Here is a 17,107-nt window from a genome sequence, read left to right on the forward strand (position 1 = left end):
AGAAAGTCACCGTGGACCCAAACTCTGGAGTGAAGTGAAAAATGTAATTCTCTCCGGTGTGATTGGTGTTTGGAATCTCCCCCCCCCCCCCGCGCCGGGGGAGGAGTGAGAATCACACGGTGCGAGATCAGGAACCTCACTGTAATATGTGAGAAATATGAGAATGACTAGAGCGAGGGTAGGTCCAAACAAGGACAGTAGCGGGAGATTGTGTATTGAGTCTGAAGAGGTAGGAGAGGTCTTGAACGAGTACTTTTCTTCTGTATTTACAAATGGGAGGGGCGATATTGTTGGAGAGGACAGTGTGAAACAGATTGGTAAGCTCGAGGGAATACTTGTTAGGAAGGAAGATGTGTTGGGCATTTTGAAAAACTTGAGGATAGACAAGTCCCCCGGGCCTGACGGGATATATCCAAGGATTCTATGGGAAGCAAGAGATGAAATTGCAGAGCCGTTGGCAATGATCATTTTGTCCTCACTGTCAACAGGGGTGGTACCAGGGGATTGGAGAGTGGCGAATGTCGTGCCCCTGTTCAAAAAAGGAACTAGGGATAACCCTGGGAATTACAGGCCAGTTAGTCTTACTTCGGTGGTAGGCAAAGTAATGGAAAGGGTACTGAAGGATAGGATTTCTGAGCATCTGGAAAGACACTGCTTGATTAGGGATAGTCAGCACGGATTTGTGAGGGGTAGGTCTTGCCTTACAAATCTTATTGAATTCTTTGAGGAGGTGACAAAGCATGTGGATGAAGGTAAAGCAGTGGATGTAGTGTACATGGATTTTAGTAAGGCATTTGATAAAGTTCCCCATGGTAGGCTTATGCAGAAAGTAAGGAGGCATGGGATAGTGGGAAATTTGGCCAGTTGGATAACAAACTGGCTAACCGATAGAAGTCAGAGAGTGGTGGTGGATGGCAAATATTCAGCCTGCAGCCCAGTTACCAGTGGCGTACCGCAGGGATCAGTTCTGGGTCCTCTGCTGTTTGTGATTTTCATTAATGACTTGGATGAGGGAGTTGAAGGGTGGGTCAGTAAATTTGCAGACGATACAAAGATTGGTGGAGTTGTGGATAGTAAGGAGGGCTGTTGTCGGCTGCAAAGAGACATAGATAGGATGCAGAGCTGGGCTGAGAAGTGGCAGATGGAGTTTAACCCTGAAAAGTGTGAGGTTGTCCATTTTGGAAGGACAAATATGAATGCGGAATACAGGATTAACGGTAGAGTTCTTGGCAATGTGGAGGAGCAGAGAGATCTTGGGGTCTATGTTCATACATCTTTGAAAGTTGCCACTCAAGTGGATAGAGCTGTGAAGAAGGCCTATGATGTGCTCGCGTTCATTAACAGAGGGGTTGAATTTAAGAGCCGTGAGGTGATGATGCAGCTGTACAAAACTTTGGTAAGGCCACATTTGGAGTACTGTGTACAGTTCTGGTCACCTCATTTTAGGAAGGATGTGGAAGCTCTGGAAAAGGTGCAAAGAAGATTTACCAGGATGTTGCCTGGAATGGAGAGTAGGTCTTACGAGGAAAGGTTGAGGGTGCTAGGCCTTTTCTCATTAGAGCGGAGAAGGATGAGGGGCGACTTGATAGAGGTTTATAAGATGATCAGGGGAATAGATAGAGTAGACAGTCAGAGACTTTTTCCCCGGGTGGAACACACCATTACAAGGGGACATAAATTTAAGGTGAAAAGTGGAAGATATAGGAGGGATATCAGAGGTAGGTTCTTTACCCAGAGAGTAGTGGGGGCATGGAATGCACTGCCTGTGGAAGTAGTTGAGTCGGAAACATTAGGGACCTTCAAGCAGCTATTGGATAGGTACATGGATTACGGTAAAATGATATAGTGTAGATTTATTTGTTCTTGAGGGCAGCACGGTAGCATTGTGGATAGCACAATTGCTTCACAGCTCCATGGTCCCAGGTTCGATTCCGGCTTGGGTCATTGGCTGTGCGGAGTCTGCACGTCCTCCCCGTGTCTGCGTGGGTTTCCTCCGGGTGCTCCGGTTTCCTCCCACAGTCCAAAGATGTGCGGGTTAGGTGAATTGGCCAATGATAAATTGCCCTTAATGTCCAAATTGCCCTTGGTGTTGGGTGGAGGTGTTGAGTTTGGGTAGGGTGCTCTTTCCAAGAGCCGGTGCAGACTCAAAGGGCCGAATGGCCTCCTTCTGCACTGTAAATTCAATGATAATCTATGATTAATCTAGGACAAAGGTTCGGCACAACATCGTGGGCCGAAGGGCCTGTTCTGTGCTGTATTTTCTATGTTCTATGTTCTATGTAATACATCAGCACACCATTACCCAGCACTCTCTCCAGACCTTACCCCTCCCTCACGGAATCTTGACTCAGCGTGACGTCCCGCCAGCATCATTTACACCAAGGCTGGCCGGGCATGAGGCAGTCTCAGAGTCTCCACCTCACCAGAGTGACGCCGGTAACTACACCAATCACTTTTATTTCTGAGAGGCACAAGATTCCATGAGGATTAACACCGTTTTTCCCGTTGAGAATGGCACTTTGGAGGCTCGGAATCTAGAAGAGCCTGTGAAGAATATTTCATTCCACAACAAATCAGGTGCAGGATTCCAAATAAAGTGAAGGAGAAAAGAAAGAGAGAGAGGAGGGATAAAGAGACTGAGAGAAAAAGTGAAAAAGACATTTCTGAGAATATTTTTTTCCAAATCTCCAACAATAATCAAAAGCTGAATGAATGAGACATGTCGGAGTTAATTGTCAATTCCAGGGGGGTTCTTTGGCAGCCATTAAGACAGACCATGCCATTAAAAACAATAACTGACATTCCAACACTGGGGGCTGGATTCTCGGGCCCCCCAGACACGTGTTCCTCGGCCGCGCGCTGTTCGCTGGCAGCGGGATTCTATCATTGACGAGGTGGGGGTGAGCTGCCTTCTTGAACCGCTGCAGTCCCTCAGGTATAAGGACATGAAATGTAAAATATTCCCTGGGACTATTTGGAAGATGGGCAGAGGATTCATCCTTTAATGTCCTGGGTGATATTTATCCCGAAAAAAAACATGACAACTGATTGGTCATTGTCACATTGTTATTTGTGGGATCTTGCTGTGTACAAATTCACAGCTGTAGCAGAGCGACCAGAGTCAATAAAAAGCACATCCCAGCGGCCTGTCAGCATCTTCCAGTGAGAAAGGCAAAGAAGAAGAAATCATTCAGTTATAAATAATAACACCGTTTGATCTGTTGACAGACATTCTTCCATTCTGTGTGGAAATAAATACTGATCAATATTTCTATTGGATTACAGTCAGGTGAAGAGGAATGCAAATATGCTGAGCTTCGATTCCATTGCCCAGGCACCAGGCAGCCGGCAGTATCACTGACTGAAAGCACAGCGGAGTATGCTGTTGTTCAACATTCTTAAACCGCAAAACCAGCAACAATTAACCAGTGGGACAAGCAGCAGTCACCAAAACCTCACCCAATCACAATCATCTCTGCCTTTCCTGCACATTTCAACGGCTTCAATCTCTCAACAATATCAGAGTGAGATCGTAAATCCCAGACCCTGATATTACTGGACACTCAGACCCTCCCAGGCCCTGATATTACTGGACACTCAGACCCTGATATTACTGGACACTCAGACCCTGATATTACTGGACACTCAGACCCTCCCAGACCCTGATATTGCTGGACACGCAGACCCTGATATTACTGGACACTCAGACCCTCCCAGACCCTGATATTACTGGACACTCACACCCTGATATTACTGGACACTCACACCCTGATATTACTGGACACTCAGATCCTGATATTACTGGACACTCAGACCCTGATATTACTGGACACTCAGATCCTGATATTACTGGACACTCAGACCCTGATATTACTGGACACTCAGACCCTGATATTACTGGACACTCAGACCCTGATATTACTGGACACTCAGACCCTGATATTACTGGACACTCAGATCCTGATATTACTGGACACTCAACCCTGATATTACTGGACACTCACACCCTGATATTACTGGACACTCACACCCTGATATTACTGGACACTCAGACCCTGATATTACTGGACACTCACACCCTGATATTACTGGACACTCACACCCTGATATTACTGGAGAGACTGAACTTGCCCAAATGCGACACTGTGTTGAGAACATTGTTCATGGAATGAAGTCTGTAATTTGCCTAAGAAGACATTATTTGCTTTGTGAATATTGCTACAACCATTTCTGTCATAAAAGCACATTGCATTGATCATGTCCTTTCATTGAGGGAAGTATTTGTAACGGTTGGTTTTGCTTTGCAGTATTAAGGACTAATAATTGTGAAATATTGGTCAGTGACTAATCCTTTCTCCTGGGTGTCAGTGTGGATTGTGGAGAGATTGCTGAGGTATGGATTAGTCTGGGCTCAATTCTAGAGGCCCCGGTGATGGAGAGAAACCTGTGCTCCGCCTCCTCCTGGATCCCTGGGAAGGGGTTTGAATGGGACACGTTGCTGTGGCGAGTGGCCAGAGATCACTGGAGATTTCGGAGCCGGACTGGGGTTGGTGACCAATTTGAAATCAGCTGAGGATAGCGCCAAGGAGCCTTTGCAGAACGGAATTCAAATGTGGTCAAAGGGCCAATGACCAGAACCCCAGGACATCAGAGTTGTCTCCTAGGCTCAGCCATCTTCCGCTGCTTCAATAATCTCCTGGATCTGTGTCAATAAGGAGGGTATTTGCTGATGATTTCACACTCTCCCTCCACCCCTGCTCATGATGAAGCTGATGCTGGTCTACAATTAGACCTGGTTAGCAGCCATTCATCTGGGACAACTGGTTCACCTTCTAACCCCTCACAGCTTCCTCACAATCTAAAAGGCAGGTTAGATGTGCACTTGAACACTTGCTCCTTGCCTGGATGGGTCAGCCTGCAGCAACATTTGAGAATCTGGGCACCGGTGGGGACAGAGCAGTTCACTGGGGGTTGGTGGTGTTTCCCATTTCCACCAGCAGCGCACTCTGGTGGCTGGTCTACACGATGCACCGCAGCAGCTCGCTGAAGGTTATTTGGGCCACACTGCCCTCCCCTGGTTTCTCTACCACCAAGAAACACAGCAGCAGCATCATTGTGGCAACATCTTCAATTCCAAGTTAGCTCCCAGTCACACACCATCCAGATTGTTTATATCAGCCATTCCTTCATCATCCATTCATTGGAATGTGTCACCTATCGGAACATTGGGAATACTGTCAGTACACAGCCTGCAGTGGGCCCAGTGTCACAGATTCACTCGGATTAGGAAAGAAATAAATTCCAGGAAAAATATTTGGGATAAATTTATCCACATTATTGGAGAAATATTTTTTGAGAGTTTGATATTAAAATGTTGATTGTATACACAGGAAATATTATATACTGATAAATAAAATGGTGGAGAAACTGTTTTGTGTGATTGGCTGGGTTTATTTTTAATTGTTTATTCTTGGCTGGTCTGCAGTGTGAGATGTTTCTGGAGGTTTTTGCCGGTAATTTCCGATTGTTTCTCTCACTTTTGTTTGAAGTGTTACTACATCTCCAACCAGCCAATCAGCAGGATGCGACCATGCAAATAAGGGCCTGGCTTTCACACTGGGGCATTTTTAGTTGAGGGGTGAATGTGAAACAGCACAAATGGACTTCCCGTTGGGTTCCCGCGCACCCTGACCTCTCGGCCATTTTACACTGGGACCGGGGAGCCTCGGACAGGCTGCTCACCCTTTCCCCAAGTCAGGCCCTTAAGTAGCCAATTATTGACCACAAGGGCCATTTAACACCCAGCTTCAATTGGAGGGTTTCGCACCAATGGGAGAAGCCCAAATATGTTTGGGTCTCGGTAGAAAATGGCGGGGTTGGGGGGTGGGTCTCGCGGTGGGGAGGGGCCTCGATCAGAAGCCAACTTTAACATTGGGAGCACTCCCCTTAAGGACAGTTTGCTGCTGAATATTCCTGTACCTACCCCAGCCCCACGTCTCACTCAACACCCCAAAGTGCGGTCGGGGGATGGAACGGTAGGCGCCCTTGATTTTTGAGTAGCAGTGGTCAAGAGTGTTGTCGCCCCTGGTGGGACAGGAGATGTGCTGGTGGTACACTCTTGTGTACAAAGGTTATTGCCATATCACAATTAACCATTAGGTGGAGCTGGATGCAGAACTATATAAAGCACTGACTCACAGATTTCTGGAGAGGGCTGGGAGAGAGCTGGAGGAGAGCTAGAGAGAGCAGTGATGGGGAGGACGGTACAGTTATAGATAGAGTGGAGAGACTAGTGTTAGTTGAGTGCAGATTGTCGATTATTAGACTATTGTTTACTACAGGAGTAAATGGTCAGGCTTAATTAAGTAGTGTAAATAAATGTTAGCTTTGTTAATGAACTTAGCTTCTGTGATCTTTGTGAACATTACAACATCCATCCTGAGAACAAGAATCACAGAGAACACCGCATTCCTCTGGGCCCTTTCCAAGGCCACCACATCCTTCCTTCGATATGGGGCCCACAACTGCTCACAATACTCCAAATGGGGTCTGACCAGAGCCTTATACAGCCTCAGAAGTACATCTCTGCTCTTGTATTCTTGCCCTCTTGACATGAATGTGAACAGTCGATTTCAGCGGGAGCGGGAGTCGATTTTAGCGGGAGCGGAGCAGGCTAGTCAATTTCAGCAGGAGCAGTGCGCAAGTTATTTCTGGGAGGTACGTTTCTCCTTTAAAAACACTTGTCTGGAGCAGGCCAGTCGATTTCAGCGGGAGCGGAGCAGGCTAGTCAATTTCAGCGGGAGCAGTGCGCAAGTGATTTCTGGGAGGTAAGTCTCTCCTTTAAAAACACTTGTCTTTGCAGGAGCAGGCCAGTCGATTTCAGCGGGAGTGGAGCAGGTTAGTCAATTTCAGCGGGAGCAGTGCGCAAGTGATTTCTGGGAGGTAAGTCTCTCCTTTAAAAACACTTGTCTTTGCAGAAGCAGGCCAGTCGATTTCAGCGAGAGCGGAGCAGGCCAGTCAATTTCAGCGGGAGCAGTGCGCAAGTGATTTCTGGGAGGTAAGTTTCTCCTTTCAAAACACTTGTCTTTGCAGGAGCAGGCCAGTCGATTTCAGTGGGAGCGGAGCAGGCTAGTCAATTTCAGCGGGAGCAGTGCGCAAGTGATTTCTGGGAGGTAAGTTTCTCCTTTAAAAACACATCTTTGCAGGAGCAGGCCAGTCGATTTCAGCGGGAGCGGAGCAGGCTAGTCAATTTCAGCGGGAGCAGTGCGCAAGTGATTTCTGGGAGGTAAGTCTCTCCTTTAAAAACACTTGTCTTTGCAGGAGCAGGCCAGTCGATTTCAGCGGGAGCAGAGCAGGTTAGTCAATTTCAGCGGGAGCAGTGCGCAAGTGATTTCTGGGAGGTACGTTTCTCCTTTAAAAACACTTGTCTTTGCAGGAGCAGGCCAGTCGATTTCAGCGGGAGCGGAGCAGGCTAGTCAATTTCAGCGGGAGCAGTGCGCAAGTGATTTCTGGGAGGTAAGTTTCTCCTTTAAAAATACTTGTCTTTGCAGGAGCAGGCCAGTCGATTTCAGCGGGAGCGGAGCAGGCTAGTCAATTTCAGCGGGAGCAGTGCGCAAGTGATTTCTGGGAGGTAAGTTTCTCCTTTAAAAACACTTGTCTTTGCAGGAGCAGGCCAGTCGATTTCAGCGGGAGCGGTGCGTTAGTGATTTCTGGGAGACCTTCACAGGAGCAGGCTAGTCAATTTCAGCGGTAAACACTTACCGGGTCCCGTTTTCAGTCCCTCTTTGCTGTTTTTTTTTTTATTTTAGTGTTTAAGGCGGGAACAGGAAGTTCGACCTGCGGACTTCTGGGAAGACCCTCACCAATAAATTCTGGTGGAGAGGAAACCCGAGACACTACACGTGTAGTGTCTCCCACCCGCCCTCCTCCTCTAACATAATAATAAAACCCATTGGTCTGAGGTAAGTACCATATTTTATTATTATTATTATTTAAAAAAAAATTTTATTTAGTTGTTAGCCAGATCTTGGTAGAAAGTTAGAGGGATGGCAGGGAAGGAAGTGCAATGTTCCTCCTGCAGGATGTTTGAGGTGAGGGATGCCGTTAGTGTCCCTGCTGATTTTACCTGCAGGAAGTGCTGCCATCTCCAGCTCCTCCAAGACCGAGTTAGGGAACTGGAGCTGGAGTTGGAAGAACTTCGGATCATTCGGGAGGCAGAGGGGGTCATAGATAGCAGCTTCAGGGAATTAGTTACACCAAAGATTGGAGATAGATGGGTAACTGTAAGAGGGACTGGGAAGAAGCAGTCAGTGCAGGGATCCCCTGCGGTCGTTCCCCTGAGAAACAAGTATACCGCTTTGGATACTTGTGGGGGGGGGACTTACCAGGGGTAAGCCATGGGGTACGGGCCTCTGGCACGGAGTCTGTCCCTATTGCTCAGAAGGGAAGGGGGGAGAGGAGCAGAGCATTAGTAATTGGGGACTCGATAGTCAGGGGCACAGATAGGAAATTTTGTGGGAGCGTGAGAGACTCACGTTTGGTATGTTGCCTCCCAGGTGCAAGGGTACGTGATATCTCGGATCGTGTTTTCCGGGTCCTTAAGGGGGAGGGGGAGCAGCCCCAAGTCGTGGTCCACATTGGCACTAACGACATAGGTAGGAAAGGGGACAAGGATGTCAGGCAGGCTTTCAGGGAGCTAGGATGGAAGCTCAGAACTAGAACAAACAGAGTTGTTATCTCTGGGTTGTTGCCCGTGCCACGTGATAGTGAGATGAGGAATAGGGAGAGAGAGCAATTAAACACGTGGCTACAGGGATGGTGCAGGCGGGAGGGATTCAGATTTCTGGATAACTGGGGCTCTTTCTGGGGAAGGTGGGACCTCTACAGACAGGATGGTCTACATCTGAACCTGAGGGGCACAAATATCCTGGGGGGGAGATTTGTTAGTGCTCTTTGGGGGGGTTTAAACTAATGCAGCAGGGGCATGGGAACCTGGATTGTAGTTTTAGGGTAAGGGAGAATGAGAGTATAGAGGTCAGGAGCACAGATTTGACGTCGCAGGAGGGGGCCAGTGTTCAGGTAGGTGGTTTGAAGTGTGTCTACTTCAATGCCAGGAGTATACGAAATAAGGTAGGGGAACTGGCAGCATGGGTTGGTACCTGGGACTTCGATGTTGTGGCCATCTCGGAGACATGGATAGAGCAGGGACAGGAATGGATGTTGCAGGTTCCGGGGTTTAGGTGTTTTAGTAAGCTCAGAGAAGGAGGCAAATGAGGGGGAGGTGTGGCGCTGCTAGTCAAGAGCAGTATTACGGTGGCGGAGAGAATGCTAGATGGGGACTCATCTTCCGAGGTAGTATGGGCTGAGGTTAGAAACATGAAAGGAGAGGTCACACTGTTGGGAGTCTCCTATAGGCCTCCAAATAGTTCTAGGGATGTAGAGGAAAGGATGGCGAGGATGATCCTGGATAAGAGCGAAAGTAACAGGGTAGTTATTATGGGAGACTTTAACTTTCCAAATATTGACTGGAAAAGATATAGTTCGAGTACATTAGATGGGTCGATTTTTGTACAGTGTGTGCAGGAAGGTTTCCTGACACTATATGTTGACAGGCCAACAAGAGGCGAGGCCACGTTGGATTTGGTTTTGGGTAATGAACCAGGCCAGGTGTTGGATTTGGAGGTAGGAGAGCACTTTGGGGACAGTGACCACAATTCGGTGACGTTTACGTTAATGATGGAAAGGGAGAAGTATACACCGCAGGGCAAGAGTTATAGCTGGGGGAAGGGCAATTATGATGCCATTAGACGTGACTTGGGGGGGATAAGGTGGAGAGGTAGGCTGCAAGTGTTGGGCACACTGGATAAGTGGAGCTTGTTCAAGGATCAGCTACTGCGTGTTCTTGATAAGTATGTACCGGTCAGGCAGGGAGGAAGGCGTCGAGCAAGGGAACCGTGGTTTACCAAAGAAGTGGAATCTCTTGTTAAGAGGAAGAAGGAGGCCTATGTGAAGATGAGGGGCGTCATTCTCCGCCCCCCCAGAGGGTCGGAGAATGGCCGTTGGCCGCCGTGAATCCCGCCCCCGCCCCCGCCGAAGTCTCCGAAGGGAGAAAAGTCGGCGGGGCGTTAATGGCGCCGCTGCCGCGGAGAATGTCACGGGTCTGCGAAAGGCAGCCGATTTTCGGCCTGCCGATATTCTCCCTCCCGGATGGGCCGAAGTCCCGTCGGCGTGATGAGCGTTCACGTCGACGTGAATCAAACCTCCTTTTCATCGGCGTGACCCAGTGCTCCAGGCTCACGCCGACCAGCGAGGAGTTGAGTGACGGCCTGGGGGGTTGGCTCTGGGCAGGAAATGGCGTGGCCGCAGACTGATTGCGTGAGGAGAGGTGTGTCTCGGCTTGTGTGTGTGTGTGTGCGGCGGGGGGGGGGGGGGGGTGGTTAGAGTAGGCTGGGCTCCGGGGGAGTGCCGGGAGGGGGTCCGTGCCGGGGTGGAGGTTGGGGGTTGGGGGGGGTCCGTGCCGGGGTGGAGTTTGGGGGTTGGGGGGGTCCGTGCTGGGGTGGAGGTTGGGGAGAGGGTCCGTGCTGGGGTGGAGGTTGGGGGTTGGGGGGGGGTCCGTGCTGGGGTGGAGGTTGGGGGTTGGAGGGGGTCCGTGCTGGGGTGGAGGTTGGGGAGGGGGTCCGTGCTGGGGTGGAGGTTGGGGGTTGGGGGGGTCCGTGCCGGGGTGGAGGTTGGGGGTTGGGGGGGTCCGTGCTGGGTGGAGGTTGGGGAGGGGGTCCGTGCTGGGGTGGAGGTTGGGGGGGGGTCCGTGCCGGGGTGGAGGTTGGGGGTTGGGGGGGGGTTCCATGCTGGGGTGGAGGTTGGGGAGGGGGTCCGTGCTGGGGTGGAGGTTGGGGAGGGGGTCCATGCTGGGGTGGAGGTTGGGGAGGGGGTCCGTGCTGGGGTGGAGGTTGGGGAGGGGGTCCGTGCTGGGGTGGAGGTTGGGGAGGGGGTCCGTGCTGGGGTGGAGGTTGGGGAGGGGGTCCGTGCTGGGGTGGAGGTTGGGGGTTGGGGGGAGTCCGTGCCGGGGTGGAGGTTGGGGGTTGGGGGGGGTCCGTTGCGGGGGTGGAGGTTGGGGAGGGGGTCCGTGCTGGGGTGGAAGTTGGGGGTTGGGTTGGGTGGGGTCCGTGCCGGGGTGGATGTTGGGGGTTGGAGGGATTCCGTGCTGGGGTGGAGGTTGGGGAGGGGGTCCATGCTGGGGTGGATGTTGGGGAGGGGGTCCGTGCTGGGGTGGAGGTTGGGGAGGGGGTCCGTGCTGGGGTGGAGGTTGGGGAGGGGGTCCGTGCTGGGGTTGAGGTTGGGGAGTGGGTACGTGCTGGGGTGGAGGTTGGGGGTTGGGGGGGTCCGTGCCGGGGTGGAGATTGGGGGTTTTGGGGGGTCCGTGCTGGGGTGGAGGTTGGGGAGGGGGTCCGTGCTGGGGTGGAGGTTGGGGGTTGGGGGGGTCCGTGCTGGGGTGGAGGTTGGGGAGGGGGTCCGTGCCGAGGAGGGTGATGGGAGGGCAAATGAGTTGGTCCACCTGGCCAGGTGCCAGCCTCCAACAGTTGGACCCATGCGGTCCATGCCACCTGGCTGGGGGGAGGAGGGGATATGGGCAATGATGACATGTCGTCGTTCCCCTCCCCCCCACCAGGCCGTCATGTTTTCAGATCATCCAGCGATGTTGGCCGCCGTGGTGGCAGCCGCTCATGTCTATGTTGCCCTGGATGAGGAGGAGGAGGAGGAGGAGGAGGAGGAGGAGCGTGCCAGAGAGGCGGCGCAGGCTGCCGCAGAGGGGCAGGCGGCAGCCGCCCAGGCTGGAGGGACACCTGACCGACAGGACGAGGAGGGGGAGGAGGATGTCGCGGCCCCACGGCAACGGAGGCACCCGAGGGCGCCCGTGTGTACCGGCCCCGGCAGTCATACCAGGACCTCACGGACCGGGAATGCAGGAGGAGACTCCGGATGGGCCGGGAAACTGTGGCACACATCTGCCACCTGCTGGCACACCTGTCACCGCGTGGCACTGGCGGGGGACACCCTCTCCCCGTGTCTGTCAAGGTTACGGTGGCCCTGAACTTTGATGCAACGGGGTCATTCCAGGCACCGAGTGGGGACCTGTCCGGCATATCGCAGACATCGGTGCACCGGTGCATCCGGGCAGTGACAGATGCCCTTTATGCCATGGCGCACCGCTACATCCGCTTCCCCGTGGACCGGGCCAGCCAAGATGCCCGGGCCGTGGGCTTCTCTGCCGTGGCCGGGTTCCCCATGGTCCAGGACGCGATCGATGGGATGCACGTCGCCGTGCGGCCACCTGCAGATAACAGGACCGTGTTCACTAATAGGAAGGGGACCTATTCGATGAACGTACAGGTGGTCTGCGACCACCGCATGATGATCCTGCACATCTGCGCCCGTCACCCAGGCAGTGTACACGACTCATTCATGTTGTCGCGGTCATCCATCCCCGGCATGTACGAGGGACGCCATCCCCGGATGAGGGGCTGGTTGCTGGTCGACAGGGGCTACCCATTGCGATCGTGGCTGATGACGCCTATACGGAGGCCACGCAATGAGGCGGAGAACCGCTACAATGATGCCCATGTAGCGACAAGGGGAGTGATTGAGAGGTGCTTTGGCGTGCTGAAGATGCGTTTCAGGTGCCTGGACCTCTCTGGGGGCGCCCTCCAGTATCGGTCAGATATGGTCGGCCGCATCATTGTGGTGTGCTGCGTCCTGCACAACATAGCCCAGCAGGGGGGCGATGTGCCGCAGGCAGAGGAGGGCGGAGAGGAGGAGCAGCAGGAAGAGGCACAGTCCTCCCCAGATGAGGGGGATGGGGGCAATGGCAAGGGCAGACGGGGTAGACACAGGCGGGTGGCTGTCCACCGTTACCGGCTGGCCCAGCAGGCACGGGACAGACTGATAGACGCCCGCTTCACTGACTAGATGGGCGTGGGAATCGGGTAGTATGGCCACAGACCGCACACCATGGCAACAGCCGACCACCCACACCCCCCACCCATCCACCCACCCAGCACCCTCACCCCCCTCCCCAACCCCACCCACCCCACCCGCATGCACACCACCCGCCCCCCCCCCCCCTTTGCCGATCCACCTGCGGCACAACGGGCCGGGCTCACACAGTTGCGGGTGGACGCGTGTCTATCGCAGGCCATGGAGGATGATGACAACCCGCCCTGCGGTGAGCTCCTGGCTCTACATCGTTGGACTATGTCTGACCCATGGCCACAGTACCACCATCCACCCAGACCATCCCTGCATGCGGCTGTGACACTGCAGCGCACGGTCCCGTCCTCTGCCCGGGGGATGTTGATGGCGGCCCAGGGGGATGGGGGCAGACTCACCTGGGGCTGAGGTAAGACCACCCCTCACACACACACTTGCGCTCAACGTACATGACACCCCTGCACACATTGGACAGAGCACAAAGGCAGCTTCTGTAGGTGTAACATTGACTTTAATAACCAAACGAGTTCATGCACGTGCCCTAGCCCCTAAAACTCATCTGTGCCCTGCACCCGTGCCAACTTACTCAGTGTCTAATTGTTTGGCCTTACGGGCCCTTTGACTACGTCTACGTGGTTCCCCAGACGGTACAGCAGAACTGGAGGTGGACTCCTGTGATTCCTGCCCTCTGACACTGGATCCCTTTGGCGGCCGTTTCCTGGGGCGTCCTGGCCTAGATGGGCCAGGCTGCGGCCCGGGCGACTGGGATGGCGAGCTGCCAGCCTGGCCTGCCCGTTGCCCACCCGATGCACCTGGGACGGAAGGGGGGGAGTCCGAGGTGTCGCGGTGTACCGGGACCTCCCCTACAGAGGGAGCCGGGACGGACCACACCACATCCTCCTCCCTCGGGGTGCCCGATGGCCCCCAGGCCTCTACATGGGTGGGGGATGCGAACGGACTGGCCATCCGATGCCCCCCCGACATCTGGCGCTGCCAGTCCTGGAGGCCCGTGCTGGTATCGACAGGGGTCTGCAGGTTTGCAGCCATGGAGCCCAGGGGGTTGGCAAACCCTGTCCGTGACAGTGCGACGCCGGCTCGCACATGGCCACTGGCGCCGATGCCCTCAGCGATGGCCTGCAGAGACTGGGCCATGGCCTGCAGAGACTGGGCTATGGCGTTGAGCGCCTCTGCCATCTGGCGCTGGCACTGGCTCATGGCCTCCTGTGAGAGGGCAGCCATTTCCTGGGCCACAGAGTCCGCCTGCACGGAAGGCCCCAGGCCTCGCAAACCGTTCCCCATGTCTGACACCGTCGCACCCATTGCCTCCACCGCGGACGCCACCCGTGCGGTGTCAGCCTGGGTGGCACGCATGACCGGCACCACTCCCAGCTCCTGGACGCGGGTGGACTCCTCCACCTGCGACCGCAGCCGCCGCAAGCCGCCCGTCACCCTCTTCGCTCGTCTCCGGGTCGGTGGTTGCATCGGATCTATGTGTGGGTGTGGTAACTGCAGGAACCCGGGATCCATCTGGGCGGCAGATGTTTGCTTTGGCTGGGCTGCCCTCCGACCGCCCGGCCCCTCTGCTGCTCCTACCTCCACCTGCTGTACCGGGACGGCTGTGTTGTCCGCACCAGTGAGTGTACCAGACGCCTCATCACTAAAGTGCCCAACCGTGGTGAGTGTTTCTGCGATGGTGGAGGGTGTTGGTGACAGCAGTGGCGTTGTGTCGTGCTCTTCGTCCCACTCTGAGTCCATGGCACTTTGGGGTGGGGGTTCGTCTCCACCCATCCACTCTGAGTCACTGTCCGGTATTTCGTCTTCCTGGGTAGTGCTGTCCCGGGTAGGGGTGTCCTGGGTAGTGCTGTCCCGGGTAGGGGTGTCCTGGGTAGTGGTGTCCTGGGTAGTGGTGTCCTGGGTAGTGGTGTCCTGGGTAGTGGTGTCCTGGCTCGGATGTGACGGGGGCCTGTGGCTGCCCTCCTCATCGCTGGGGGGTCGCTCCCGCACGTGACGGGGGTGTCGTCTCCCTGTTGCTCCAGGTCTCTCCGTCTCCCGTGGTGGGCGAGGGGCATCCTGCGGGCGTCGCATGCTGGAGGGTCCGGGTCTCTCCATCTCCCGTGGTCTGCGAGGGGCATCCTGCGGGCGTCGCATGCTGGAGGGTGCGGGTCTCTCCGTCTCCCGTGGTCTCCGAGGGGCATCCTGCGGGCGTCGCATGCTGGAGGGTGCGGGTCTCTCCGTCTCCCGTGGTCTCCGAGGGGCATCCTGCGAGCGTCGCATGCTGGAGGGTGCGGGTCTCTCTGTCTCCTGTGGTCTCCGAGGGGCATCCTGCGGGCGGTCTGCATCTGCGGGGATGGGTGCCTGGACGTTTGGTCCTGCGATACACAATGAAGCATGCATGGTTAGACATCAGGCAGTGATCAGGTGATACGGGGAGGGGGATATGGGGGAGGGGGGATAAGGGGACGGGCTGTCGGTGGCTCACTCGCTAGTACACCCCCGACCTCTGCATCAGCAACCTCCCGGTCCTCAGGTCCGCCAGCCAGTTCCAGGGCCCTTTCCTCGTGTACGGTCAGTGGCCTCTCATCAGCGGGCTCTCCTCCAGTCCTCACATGCTCCCTATTGTTCTGTGCGCGCTTCTCCTGTGGGGGGCGGGGGGCGGTGGTGGCAGGGGTAAAAGGCAACAGTGTTAGGCAGGTATATGAATGCACGCATTCGGTTGCGCGTGCATTGCAGAGGTTAAGGTTAGGGCTGGATTCACTTGGGGATATGGGGGAGGGAGGATATGGGGGAGGGGGATATGGGGGATATGGGGGAGGGGGGATATGGGGAGGAGGGATATGGGGAGGGGGGATATGGGGGATATGGGGGAGGGGGGATATGGGGGAGGGGGGATATGGGGGAGGGGGGATATGGGGGAGGGGGGATATGGGGGAGGGGGGATATGGGGGAGGGGGGATATGGGGGAGGGGGGATATGGGGGAGGGGGGATATGGGGGAGGGGGGATATGGGGGAGGGGGGATATGGGGGATATGGGGAGGGGGGGATATGGGGGATATGTGAAGGGGGGATATGGGGGAGGGGGGATATGGGGGAGGGGGGATATGGGGGAGGGGGGATATGGGGGAGGGGGGATATGGGGGAGGGGGGATATGGGGAGGGGGGATATGGGGAGGCTCACCCTGCCTGCTCTGATGAGGTTGTTCACCTTCTTGTGGCACTGGGTGCCTGTCCGTGGTGTCAGGGCCACAGCGGTGACAGCCTCTGCCACTTCCCTCCACAGACGCCGGCTGTAGCGTGGGGCAACTCTGCGGCCGTGCCCGGGATACAGGGCGTCCCTCCTCTGCTCCACTGCGTCCAGGAGCGCCCCCACATCGCGTGATTCGAACCTCGGGGCTGAGCGACGGCCAGCCATCCAGTCGGGTGTTGCGGTCGGGTGTTCCGGTCGGGTGGGGGGGAGCAGCGCGGCCTTATGAGCCGTCACGCCGTGCAGCGCGTATGACGCTGCACGGCGTGAACCACTGCGCATGCGCGGATCCTGTTACGTCGCTGCTAGCCCATTTCGGGCCGGAGACTATCGACCCATTTTTCCGACGTGACGCAAGTCGGATTTGCGCCGTTTTTTGCGCCGATCGGCGGACCTTCCGCCGATAACGGAGAATTTCGCCCCTGATCTTTCACACTGAGTATAATCTGATGCTGCTGAAGTTTCAGATGTAACTGAATCTCACTACGGTTCACGTAACTCGAATACCAGTCACAGAAAGAGGAAGGAATAACAAGAGAAAGAGGGACTGCGCTCTGATATACAATTCACAAATCAGGAACAAGAGGGCAAACAGATTGGCACCAATCACCCTTCAATGTCTCTTTTATTGAATCCAGTGACTCCCACTCAAGTCCAGGTCCACAGGCACTGTGTAAACTTCAGGCTGTGGAAGCAATTCACCCAAAACGGGATCAACACAGCAGTGATTTCGAAGCAGTTAATTAAGTGAGTTATTATAATGTACTGGCATAAAAAATATCCCAAAACTAAATCGACATGGAAAGCACATGAGCCATGAGAGTTAGAACTGTCAGATAGAGATGGACAGCGCGGAGCGAGTGTTGATCTCTCTCACTTAC

At 54.6% G+C, this 17,107-nt stretch overlaps 1 protein-coding gene across 1 annotated transcript in view; it reads left to right on the forward strand.

The window, feature by feature from the left end:
* The window catches only part of LOC140424302 (uncharacterized), a 196,541-nt gene extending 191,111 nt beyond the window's left edge, over positions 1 to 5,430 (forward strand). Inside the window, exon 8 of the mRNA XM_072507858.1 lies at positions 3,286 to 5,430. Within this exon, the coding sequence (XP_072363959.1) occupies positions 3,286 to 3,402 (117 nt within the window). The 3' untranslated portion in view covers positions 3,403 to 5,430. The remainder of the gene's footprint in view (positions 1 to 3,285) is intronic.
* Positions 5,431 to 17,107: the final 11,677 nt, after the last annotated feature.

The sequence above is a fragment of the Scyliorhinus torazame genome, chromosome 1 (assembly GCF_047496885.1).
Source record: "Scyliorhinus torazame isolate Kashiwa2021f chromosome 1, sScyTor2.1, whole genome shotgun sequence".
Lineage (NCBI taxonomy): Eukaryota > Metazoa > Chordata > Chondrichthyes > Carcharhiniformes > Scyliorhinidae > Scyliorhinus > Scyliorhinus torazame.